Source organism: Mus pahari, chromosome 1 (assembly GCF_900095145.1).
Source record: "Mus pahari chromosome 1, PAHARI_EIJ_v1.1, whole genome shotgun sequence".
Lineage (NCBI taxonomy): Eukaryota > Metazoa > Chordata > Mammalia > Rodentia > Muridae > Mus > Mus pahari.
Genome location: NC_034590.1, coordinates 51,335,737 through 51,348,140, shown reverse-complemented (window position 1 = coordinate 51,348,140; position 12,404 = coordinate 51,335,737). Strand labels below are relative to the sequence as shown.

At 50.2% G+C, this 12,404-nt stretch overlaps 1 protein-coding gene across 1 annotated transcript in view; it reads left to right on the top strand.

Moving 5' to 3' along the window:
• Anpep (alanyl aminopeptidase, membrane) overlaps nucleotides 1-12,404 on the top strand; it is a 19,750-nt gene that overhangs the window by 5,011 nt on the left and 2,335 nt on the right. Inside the window, exons 10-19 of the mRNA XM_029533115.1 lie at nucleotides 1,278-1,453; nucleotides 1,642-1,715; nucleotides 2,319-2,452; nucleotides 2,554-2,609; nucleotides 4,034-4,181; nucleotides 8,410-8,501; nucleotides 9,068-9,178; nucleotides 9,289-9,456; nucleotides 10,212-10,352; nucleotides 10,696-10,777. Coding sequence (XP_029388975.1) covers nucleotides 1,278-1,453; nucleotides 1,642-1,715; nucleotides 2,319-2,452; nucleotides 2,554-2,609; nucleotides 4,034-4,181; nucleotides 8,410-8,501; nucleotides 9,068-9,178; nucleotides 9,289-9,456; nucleotides 10,212-10,352; nucleotides 10,696-10,777 — 1,182 coding nt within the window. The remainder of the gene's footprint in view (nucleotides 1-1,277; nucleotides 1,454-1,641; nucleotides 1,716-2,318; nucleotides 2,453-2,553; nucleotides 2,610-4,033; nucleotides 4,182-8,409; nucleotides 8,502-9,067; nucleotides 9,179-9,288; nucleotides 9,457-10,211; nucleotides 10,353-10,695; nucleotides 10,778-12,404) is intronic.

The window sequence follows — 12,404 nt, the reverse complement described above, 5'->3', positions numbered from 1 at the left end:
CTTCTCCTTCTCCTTCTCCTTCTCCTTCTCCTTCTCCTTCTCCTTCTCCTTCTCCTTCTCCTTCTCCTTCTCCTTCTCCTCCTCCTCCTCCTCTTCCTCCTTCTCCTCCTCCTCCTATTCCTCTTCTGCCAGAACTTTGGAACAAGCCATTTAACTGACTCACCCCTCCCAGCTGCCTTGTGCCCCATGGCCCTCTCGACCTGGCACATCCTTGCACACACCAGCACATTGGAAGCAAACTCTGACCCTCCAATCCAGCCTGCCTCGTATTCCACTCCCCAGCTTCCCAGTCCCCCTGCCTTGATCAGAGGCTGCTCTCCTTCCAGCCTCTCCCTAGGGCTGGAGTCCACCCTCCCCACGAGCCCTATCACTTTGTCTCCCCTCCCCTCCCCCCATGCCCTCCAGTCTTCTCTGTAGACTTTGCCCATACTTCTCCTTGGCCCTGCCCACTTCTCCTTCATCTTTGTTCCTTCAGAGCCCCATTCTGTCTAACCACTCCCTGGCAGCTGTATTGTGTCTTTCTGGACCCCAAGGCCATCTTACTGGGCAGGGGGATGCAGAGTCACAGATGGGTAGGGCCCAGTCTCATAACCCCTACCCCAACCCTCATCCCATCTGAAGACACAACTGGTTAACCTCTCCACCCAGATTCTGACAGCTGATTGGGTGGTGCCTTGTGGTCCTCTCTCTTCCACCTGCTTTCCTGTCCTCCAGCAAAGCTTGCCTCCTTCCCTTCCCCATCTTCTATGGCCCCACTCACCCCCAAATTCACCTTTTGACAGCTTTCAGGGGTTCACAGCTTCAGTTACTAGCAGATGCCTCTGGCTTTTTACTGGGGTTCCAAAAGCACTGCCCAAAGCATTTGAAAAAGATGAAAATGATCCGAGAAGACAGTTAACAAGGTCATCCCGTTCTCTTCTATTCCCCAATACTTGTCCTCCAACCCCACGGCCCTGTCCCTTGCTCCTGCCTGTGACATTGGGCAATGCTCTGTCTTTTCTCTGTTCTTCTAAACATTCAGAAGGCATGGGCCATATCTTGGGGCCACATACAGGTGTATCCACAATGGAATTAGCTAGAAGCTGAGACGTTCTTCAGCTCACCTAGCTCTGGGCAGACGAGGAGAGACAGAGCTGGATGGGGTCCCTTGTCCTCTGCCCCACTTCTCTGTGTTGGTGACACCACACTTCTAGGCTGGCCAGAACCTGCAGAGGCTGCCTGGGGGGGTGGGTGTGGGAGGATAGTGATTTGACAGCCACACTGTGTTCCTTGAACAGGCCGTGAACCAACAGACAGCTGTCCAACTCCCGGCCCCAGTGAGCACTATCATGGACCGCTGGATTCTACAGATGGGCTTTCCCGTTATCACTGTGAACACCAATACAGGAGAAATCTCCCAGGAACACTTCCTCCTGGACCCCAAGTCCAACGTTACCCGCCCCTCCCAGTTTGGGTGAGCAGATGCTGCCACCAGAATTCCCGGGAAGGGTGGGACACAAGGGAGGCGATCATGTGCTGTTAGGAGCATGGTGACACTTGGTATCAGTGTTGGGCCGTCAGTGGGCACACGAGAGGGGTACCCCAGGCTGGTGTGCCCAAGAGTTACCGATCATCACTCTGGGTTACTGTCTCTCACTACAGTTACCTCTGGATCGCGCCCATTCCGTTTCTCAAAAATGGACGGGAGGATCACTACTGGCTGGAGGTCCAGAAAAGTAATCTAGCTCCATCTGATCTGCTGGCTCTTGGCCTGTGTTCTTTGGGGAGTCGGGTAGGGGTAGGGTTGTGGGGTTTGGGGAGAGCTGAGTGAAGGTTCCTCTCATTATTTCACTTCACAAATAGAGCTGGTATCTTTGTTTCCAGTTCTCACCTTGCTTCCATGTGGCCTCAGGCAAGTTTACTGTTCATCTCTGGTCTTGCCGCTCCGTTGAGTGGTGTGAGAATCACAAGAGAGAATGCCTGTAAAAAACGCTTAGGACAGTGACTGGCAGGTACAAGGAGCTGCCTTATGTGGCCAGGCACTGAGGAGTCAAAGGCATGGGCCAGTCACTCAGAAGCAGGCGAAAGAAGGCACGCAGTCAGAAACATCCAGGCACTCTCTAACAGTCAACGCTAGAGTCTGGCTTTGGTGCCCAGAGTGGTGAGCCAGGAATGAAGGAGTCACATCCATGCGAAGGCCCAGGAAGTGAACTGTGTCATGCACAGGGTACCAGTGGAAGCTGGCTTGGCAGGATGAATGCTGAGAGGAGGAGGCTTGGGGTCCTCCATGGCCTTCTGGGCACACCCCACCCAGCCCTGTTCTCTGTCTTACTCCACAGACCAGAGTGAAAAGTTCCGGACATCCTCCAATGAATGGATCTTACTGAACATTAATGTAACCGGCTACTACCAGGTTAACTATGACGAAAACAACTGGAGGAAGCTTCAAAATCAGTTGCAAACAGACCTTTCTGTGGGTATCCCTGCCATTCTGTGTCCCATGGTTTGATGAGCCATCAGACTCAAAGTCTACCCCGTGGTGTGAGCCCAGAGTCACGCTGTTTCCCTTTCTAGGTTATCCCTGTCATCAACCGAGCACAGATTATTCACGACTCCTTCGACCTGGCCAGGTGAGTGTCCTCCTGGCTGAGCACAGAAATCTGGGACTGACAGCAAGTGACCCTGTGTACCCCCTGCTATCCTTGGTGCCCATCAGGTGCTGTGTCAGGTGCTCCCAGAGCAGTCTCCCATGGTCCCCACGTGACCACTTCACAGACGAGGACTCTGACAGTTTTAGAGCACCTTGCCCCACTCGGTACCGCAACCACACACAGGGTTCTCCTACTCCACTGCCCACTTCCCACCCACAGCCCCAGCTTGCCCAAGTGATGTGTGCATACCAGGCCTGTGCTTAGAGCTTTTAAAAAAATTTGGCTTGAGAAGGATGGAAGAGACGGAGCGTGGGCACAATGATACTTAATGAACACCTGTTCTACTTCCCAGGATAACTCGCTCGCTTACGGTGGTTATGGTGAGGCGGCGAGCGAGGTCTTTGACATGAGTGACGTTTCCCAGAGTCACCTGTGGACCCAATACCCACAAGTAGCCTAAGACAGAAGATGGGAGAAGGGTCCAGTTAGAAGACCTCGGTAGAAGGGTCTGCAGAGATGGCTTGGGGCTTGTCACTCAGCGAAAGAGCAACCGAGTTTAGATGCCCTGAGCCCATAAAAGCTGATCCGACAGCGTACTATACCATAGCTCTGACCCTGATGGGGAGAGGCAGGTCCCTGAGCTCCGCCAGCCAGCCTCATGGACTCAATGAGTTCCAGGTTCAGTAAGAGACTCATATCTCAAAAAAATAAGATGGAGAGAATCGAGGAAGACCCCCCCACCCAACGATGGCCTCTGGTCTCCATATGCGTAGATACATTCACACATACCTGCAGGCACATAGGCACACATCCACGGGAACACACACAGACACACGGGCACCCGTCCACAGCACACACACACACACACACACACACACACATAGTGCACACAAAAATAAAAGCCCCCACAGCCCCCAAAAAAATCCAAGAGAAGTTCAGCAGAGTTAAGAAGTCTGAACTGGGTCTCTTTTGAGTTGTGTGGCTTTGGGGAAGTCAGTATACATTATACCAAGTCGGTATAAATGGTGGAGTGCCCATTTAATCCTAGCATTCGGAAGGCGGGTGGATCTCTGTGAGTTCAAGGCCAGCATAGTCTACACAATGAGTTCTAGGATAGCCGGGGTTACGTAGAGACATCCTCTCTCAAAAAAATAAAAATTATCATAGTAAGGACTAAATAACATGAGGTTTATAAGGCAAGAGAACATGACAGGCAGTAAGTAGACTGAGGTTGGACCCCAGTGGTGGCGCCACAAAGCACCTGTGTCACTCCTTCTCCTGTGGAAAATACGTAAGGGTCAGGAGACATAAGTGGAGGTGTGTTTCTGAGAACCTGGGCTAGTGTCCCCAGAGTGTGGCTGGGTTGAGTGGGTGCTGATCTGGGGCCTCCTGTTTGTCCCCAGTGCTCAAAAGATACTCATCACCCTGGCGCTGAACAACACTCTCTTCCTGGTCAAAGAAATAGAGTACATGCCCTGGCAGGCTGCCCTGAGCAGCCTCAACTACTTGACGCTCATGTTCGACCGTTCGGAGGTCTATGGCCCCATGAAGGTATGAGTTGCTGGTATCCCAGGGTCTAACCTGCACCACTGGGCCAAGCTCTTGGGGAGGGTCGCAGAGTAATGGATCTAAAAGGAACAGGCACGGAGAAGGCTAGGAGTGTGGGTGCCTCCTTCTCCCTCCCACCCCCAACAAGAAAGAAGACAAGATTCCCTGCAACGTCTGCCCATTGGCAGCATGGGAAATGAATGCTTTAGGGAGGCTATTTCACTGGAAGGCTAAGGGCCTCTGATACCAGCCTTGCACCTTAGGCAGCTGTTCGCAGCAGCACCGGCCTCTGCTGAGGTGTGGGTGTGGCCACCATGGCATCTCCTTCCCCCTACCCCCCCAGGCTGGCAGTAAAGCACTGGTCTTACAGGCTTTGACACGTTCATAGCATGGCCTAGATGTGTGTGTGTGAAGCTCCCACTGGAGAGTATAAGCCGGTAGGACCTGACTCAGGATGAAGCCACACCCATGGGATGTTCCTAAAAGAGCAAACAGCTTACAAAGAAAACAGAAATAAGTGACTAACAGCTGGGATTGGCTGAGTTAATACCGCAGTGCTCATTTGATGGAATGCTCATAGCTCTGTAGACCACATTTAAGAGACTTTTGTTGTTGGGGATTTGGTGTGTGTGTGTGTGTGTGTGTGTGTGGTGTGTGCAGTTATTCATGTATGGAGGCCAGAGGTCAGTACCATCTTGGCTAGGCTGGCTAGCCAGCACCTGTGTCTGCCCACCATGCTTACAGGCATGTGCTTATATGTGATTATATGCTTACAGGCATGTGTTTACATGCTTACAGGCATGTGTTTATATGGTTTGTGGGCTTGGATTCCATTTTTCCTCATGCTTGGGCAGCTTGTTTCCTTCACCTTATTTTTTGAGCTCACTAACTCTGGGCCCACTATTCCTGGCCAGCGAGGTTGCTCAGGAAATCCCAGGGACCCTCCTGTCTCCAGCTGTGTGTGTGTGTGTGTGTGTGTGTGTGTGTGTATGTGTGTAGTGTGTGTGTGTGTGTGTGTATGTATGTATGTGTGTGTGTGGTGTGTAGTGTGGTGTGGTGTGTGTGTGTGTGTGTGTGTGTGTGTGTGTGTGTGTTCTGGGAATTGAACTCAACCCCTCATGACAAACCCTGGGTTAACTGAACCATCTCAAACCCAGTTTTTTGGATTGGTTTTTGTTTTGTTTCTTTTGACTGTTTGTTGACTTGTTTACTTTTTTTAGATAATCTTTGTAGGTAGGGTCTGGAGTTCTTTTAAACTTTATTTGTAATTCCACTACCTCCCTAGGATATAGCAAGTGCATATTTTGGTAAGCAGTCTTTTAACTTTTTCACGATTGCCCAGGATCCTCTCAAGCTGGCACCGTAACTCAACAACAATACTTATCAAACCAGCAATTCAGCATACACCTGTGTCAGTATTCGCAGCCAGCTGGAGCCCATAGGCGAGTTCATGTATTTCCAAAGTCTTCTGTCCCGTCCAAGCGGAGGTCCTGCCTGAGCGACGCTCTGCTTCCTCCCCCCTGTGGCTCTCTTCTCTAGTTTCTCTCAGGGAGAACATATTCTGAGAGTTTTGAGAGCTGGTTTGTGGCCATGGGCTTTCTCAGGCAGATGGTTAGCCAGGGTTTTTATTCTGCTTTCACCTGGGACTGAGAATTCAGCTGGCTTTGGCAGTTTCTAGATTGGAAACCATTCCTCAGAATGTCTAAGGTCTTGATCTATCGATGTCAGCCTTCTCGAGTTGCTGTTGAAATTGCTCAGAGCTTTTTGGCCTTTCCGGTGCTTGGCGCGTGACCAGTTTTGCTTCCTGGAAACTTCTGGGCTCTGACAGCAGACCTGGTGGGCCAGCCTGGGTCCTTTCGGCTTGGACATAGATAGGCTGTGGTCAGAACTTGTGTGCTGCCCTCTGAACTTTTTCCCTGTCTGGTGCCCATTTCATGTCTCCCTGGAAGCCTGAGCACTCCCACTTCTCTCTGGCTTTGGCCTGGCTTTCATGTCCCTCCTAGTTTCCAGCTTGGTGACTCTTCACTCTCCCCCAGGGTGGGGGGGGGTCCCCTCAGTGTTGGTCTGTCACCTGCAGGATGCTTTATTCTTCCCTCCCACCTCTGGCCCCAGTGTCCTGCACGGAGCCTTCCCCTCTCCCTGGGAGGGTAGTCAGTTGCTCGGCTTTTGAAGTCTCCCCTTTTCCTTTGTTGACTTGAGGTTTCTGTTTGTCTTGGTCTCCTGTCAAGTAGGAGGCTGAGAGGCCTTTTTGGATTTAAGAGTGAGGCAATAAACAGTGACCCGAAGCCACACCAGAATTGGAACAGAACAGACTGCTAAGGCCCACAAAAGGGCGTGGTGGCGCACGCCTTTAATCCCAGCATTCAGGAGACAGAGGTAGGAGGGGCTCTGAGTGTGAGTTCAGCCTGGTGTCTGCTCAGCAAGTTTCAGGCTAGCCAGGGCTACATAATGAGATCATTTCTTGGTGATGATGATGATGATGATGATGATGACGCTGACGATGATGACGATGATGACAATGACGATGATGACGATGATAACAATGACAAAGAAGGATTGGAAGCTCCGTGTAGTCTGTCACCTGTAGATCTCACTGTGGGGAGACATGGTGGCCAAATAATTCTTCACTGGAGACACTCAAAAGTGAAGGGCTGGGAGTCTGGGATGTGTGTGGCTTAATGAGAGAGTGTGTGCACACTATTTGCAAAGCCTTGAACCTGGCCTCTGGCATAAAAATCAAGAAAAAGGACTGAACTTAATTATATACTTACACCAGACTGTCAAAGAACAGAAGGTTTATTTTCTTTCTTTCTTTCTTTCTTTCTTTTTTAAGATTTATTTATTTATTACATCATACTGTAGCTGTCTTTAGACACTCCAGAAGAGGGTATCAGATCTCATTACAGATGGTTGTGAGCCACTATTTGGTTGCTTGAATTTAAACTCTGGACCTCTGGAAGAGCAGTCCGTGCTCTTAACCACTGAGCCATCTCACCAGCCCAGAACAGAATTTTTTAAAACTATGAAAAAGGAAGGAAAGAGAAAAGAAAAGGAAAAGGAAATCAAATGAATATTCATAGGTCTTGAGTATTCTCTCAAGATTGTCCGGTGTCTGGCGTGGGCCTCTGTTGTATGTAGTAAAGCTGGCAGTGCCCACCCTCAGGGTTAGTGGGAACAGATGGAACCTCCACCTCTGACCTCCTTGTGACCCTTCTCACCGTGTGTGTTGCCCAGCACCCCGGCCTCTCTGGTCCAGCACCTCCTGTGAACGAGGGCCAGAGTTTGACTGGCAGACCTGGATTCAAGCCTCTACCCACAGCCCCAGCCTCCCCCCGTGCCCTCTCATTCCAGCCTCTACCCATAGCCCCAGCCTCCCCCGTGCCCTCTCATTCTGAGCGTCATTCTCCCTGCTTCCCTGGAGCAAGTCTTGTTCTCTTTCTTTTTCCTTTTGCTTTTTTCAAGACAGGGTTTCTCTGGCTATCCTAGAACTCACTGTGTAGACCAGGCTGGCCTCAAACTCAGAGATCTGCCTCTGCCTCCAGAGTGCTGGGATTAAAGGTGTGCACCACCACCTTCTGGCTAGCAAAGCCCTTTTCTGCAGAAGCTTGGTGGCAAATTCTTCATCTCTGCCAGACTGGACCAATCTCCCATCTCACTTCTCAGTTGTCCTGTGTTTGTCACAGCCACCGCTACTGACATGTTCTCGGGGAGGGGAGAGGCCAGTTCCGTTTACCATAGGATAATGGCTTCAGTTTGTTATGAAAGTCAAATCAGAAGCTGGAAAAAAAAGTTTAATTTAATGACAGCATGAATGAGGCTGATGTAAGATTAGGAAACAAAACAAAGCAAAAGAAAAACAAAAACAAAAACCCCCACAGAATTAGAGGCAAGCCAAGAAAGGATGCGAGGGTAAGAGGGGTGACATTGCTGGTCTAGGTCCACCCTCTGCCTGCCTGTGTTTCCTAGATTTCTCACAGTAAGATCATGGAGGAGACCTGGCATTAGAGTCGGAAGCAATGATGGGGGACAGAGAGGGTTAGGATTGTGTCAGTCTGTCTTTGAGGAGAAAAGACACCAATTCAGTCATCTGTAACCTAGATTGGAGGGGCTGGCCTTGGACACACCCTGACCTCTCCCTGCCTGCCAGCGCCCACTCATGCTTACTGAGAGGCTGCCCACCCACACAGGTTGGCCTGGGCCCCTTGACACACCTCCCATGTTCTTTCCACAGAGGTATCTGAAGAAGCAAGTCACGCCCCTCTTCTTCTACTTCCAAAATAGAACCAACAACTGGACCACTCGTCCCTTGACGCTGATGGAGCAGTAAGTGGGACACCTTGTGTGGCTTTGGAGGACTTGTGGGACCTAAAGGCTGAGAGCACCACCCGGCAGTGTTCCCCTCGGGCACTTTCAATGCCTGACCACAAGCCAAGGAGAGACCCCACCTAGAAACCTGGGACCCTGCCTTAAGGATCTACCTGGCCTGTGGGCTCTTCTGGTTTGTCACAGGCTCTTAGGTAGCCCAGGCTACCCTGGAAGTTTTGACCCTCCTACCTTAGCCACTCCCGTGGTAGGATTACAGATGTGCACCACCACACGCAGTTTATACAGGGCTGGGATCAGACCCAGGGCTTCCTGAACACTACAAACATCTACGAAATGAACTTACACCCCTACTCCTGACTCTATTAACAAAGACTCAAACGGAAAGCCCAAGGCTGCCTTGGGAACCAAGAAAGTGCAGGCCAAAGGCAGGAAGAGAATAGGGAAAGTTCCAAAGGGTCAGACGGACCACAGAGCCTTAGTAATTAGGGCCCCGGTTGTGTTAGAGGACAGTCTTGGTGGGAGTCTGGGCAGGATGTACTAACCATGTGTCACTCCTGGGACAGGTACAATGAAATTAACGCCATCAGCACTGCCTGTTCCAGTGGTCTCAAAGAGTGTAAGGACCTGGTCGTTGGGCTTTATAGTCAGTGGATGAGCAACCCTAATAATAACCCGTGAGTATTCCCTCCGTGCCTCCCCTGCCTGTCCTCATCTGACCCCTTGGACTAAATAGAGCCCCAGGCCAGTCATGCAACTCCTTGCTTCCCATTCCTTGCCGCTCCAGGATCCACCCCAACCTTCGGTCTACTGTCTACTGCAATGCCATTGCTTTCGGTGGCGAGGAAGAGTGGAACTTTGCTTGGGAACAGTTCCGGAACGCAACTCTGGTGAACGAGGCAGACAAACTCCGATCAGCCTTGGCCTGTAGCAAAGATGTGTGGATTTTGAACAGGTGAGGACCCGGGACCCACCCACAGACCCAGCTTGGCCCCACCTACAGACTCAGCCTGGCCCCACCCACACGCCATGCTTCTCTTCCAATCAGCTTCTTAGCCTTGTGATGGTGAGGACAGGGAGGCTCAGAGGCAAAACAATTAGTTGTTTGAAGACCATAGGCTTAGTATGTGACTAAGCCAGGGTCAGGGTCAGGGCCAGATCCCTAACTCTTAACTGCTGTGGGCTCTGTTTTGAGCCTCACAGCAGGGTCTCCTGCTCCTGGGTGAGGTCTCGTCCACCCTGGTAGCCTTTTCATAGTCCAGACCTGCAAAGTTCCAGAGACTCTGGCTAGGCATTGCTCCCTATTCCACAGGACATCCATGACCCCCAAACACGTAAGGATCATATTCTTTGCTCCATCAGTGTTCGTGAGAAACAGTTCAGTTGAGTCTCCTTCACCATCAGAGTGAGGCGCGGCCACTTTTCCTGGTGTGAGGGCCGGGAGGACAGGAACTCCTTCCTCCTTTTATCTACTCTCGAGAGAGAGGTAGCACATACTTGCATGACCAGCGGTCCTGTGACCCTGTGTAGGTGACTCAGTTTCCCACCTGCAGTGGGGAGGTAGTACCAAGAGCCCCACAACTCTTCACACATCAAGGGGATGGTGAGCAATGTGAGAGGCGAGGATTGTGTGTGTGACACCGGGCTCCCAACCCTGTATCACGGGACTGCGGTCCTCAAGTGGCCCCTACCCTTGCCTGCTGCTCACAGGTACCTAAGTTACACTCTGAACCCGGACTACATCCGGAAGCAGGACGCCACCTCCACCATCATCAGCATCGCCAGCAATGTGGCTGGGCAGTCTCTGGTTTGGGACTTTGTCCGAAGCAACTGGAAGAAACTGTTTGAGGAGTGAGTCTGATTGGGGTGTTGAACTATCAAAGGCGGAGACTGGGTGTGCTGGGGTGACCCATACATCTCCCCATTCCCCCTGCTGAGCTTTCCTACTTAGAAAGAAAACTCTGGCCAGAGAAAAGCATCTCCTATAGGGACAAGGAGTCAGGGACCTACAGCCTGAGCTGTGTTCAAGTCTTGCCTCCTGCATGTCCTGGGAGGATCTCTTGGGGTTCTGGGTTTTGTCTCCTTAGGTCTCCCTCACAGAATGGTTGTGGGGTGCTATAGTTTCCTGACACCCACAGAGAGAGTCCCTTGGGTCTCGGCCCCTGCTCATGTCCATCTCCCCCCCACCTCACAGTTACGGCGGAGGATCTTTCTCCTTTGCCAATCTCATCCAGGGAGTGACCCGGCGCTTCTCCTCTGAGTTTGAGCTGCAGCAGGTAAGTGGCCAGGCCTCTCCACGCCCTGGGCTCTGTCTGGTTTTTCCCATTGAAGGTGATGGCTTCTACTCTTGGAGCAAGGCCTGAGAGAATTTGTCGATATTAATGATTCCGTTTTTAAAATCTTGGAACTTTAAAACTATATTTATTCATCGATAGCCTAGAGTAAGTCCGCATTCCTGGGCTCTAGCAGTTCTCCTGCCCAAGTCTCTGAAGTAACTAGGATTGTGTGCCTAGAATCCTTTAAGAAAAAACCTGAGTTACAATTCATGTACCCTAAGCTTTACCATGTTAAGTGCTTTTTAGTATTTTTTTTTTTTGCAAGATTGTACAACCGATCTTTGCCACCCACTCTCCAAAGAAAGCGTGCAGCTGCGAGCCATTTCTTCTCATACTTGTTCCATTTCCCTAGCCCCTTGGCAACCACTAATCTACTTTATCTTTGCATTTCATAAAAAAAGAATTGTAAATTCTGTGACTTGGAATGGAAGTCTGTAATATTTGACGTGTTTGTGTCTGGCTTCCCGTAGCATCTAAGGTTTAAAAGATTTATTTGTTCCTTTGTATGGCTGAGTAGTATTCCATTGTGTAGATATACCACAACTTCTTTATCCAAATTCATCAGCTGATGGACACTTCAGTTGTTCCCATTTTTGGCTGTTACGGACAGTGCTGCTGTGAGCGATCGTGCATATTTTTTATTGTTTCCTTTCCTCCTGGCCATATGGCTGGGAGGGGAATCGTCACTCATTTGTTTACTCCACGTTTAACTTTTTAAAGAGACAGCTAAAATTTTGTCCTGTAGACAGAATATCTCCTGTACTGCGTGGATGCATCGCCTGTCAATTAAAAACCTACAGCCTATACAGAAGGGTAGAACAGAAGGCGGGACACCCGGAGGCAGGGAGGGAGAAGTGAAGATTCAGATGCGTGGTAGAATGGAGATTAGAGTAAATGGGTTATAATAAGTTATGACCTGGTCAGAAAAGAGCCTAGCTATATGGCAAAGGTATTTGTAAGAATACTTGGAGTCTGAATCTGTCTTCTGGGCCCATGGGGCTGGGAGGATCCAGAACATAAGTCCTCATTGCCCCGAGCAAATGCAGTACTGCAACATTCCTGCCTTCAGTGTGTCTGGTTCCAGTTTCTCAGTGTCCTTGGGCCGTGTATGGATGACTGATGACAGGAGCTTGCTGGCCATTTGCATGTCGCTGGAATAACTTCTACTCGCGTCTTTTCCCTGGTTTTAAATTGAGCTCCTGCCTTTCAGTTGCTGGGTTGTACGAAGCTTTGTGTTGTAAGAAGGTTGTGGGAAGGTGTGTGTTGTAAGAAGGTTGTGGGAAGGTATGTGTTGTAAGAAGGTTGTATGAAGGCGTGTGTTATAAGAAGGTGTATGTGTGTTGAGACAGATGCATGATTTGCAAGCATTTTTTTTTCTCATTCAGTGGGTTGTGTTTTTACCTGTGATACATACACACGTTTTAATTTTTTGTTTTGTTTTCTTGAGATGATTGTACCATGTAGCCTAGGCTGGCCTTGAACCCGTAATCACCCTGCCTCTGCTTCCCACCTGTTGAAAAAATGTGTTTTTTTCCCTTGCTTACACTTGAGTATCATGTAGTTTTAT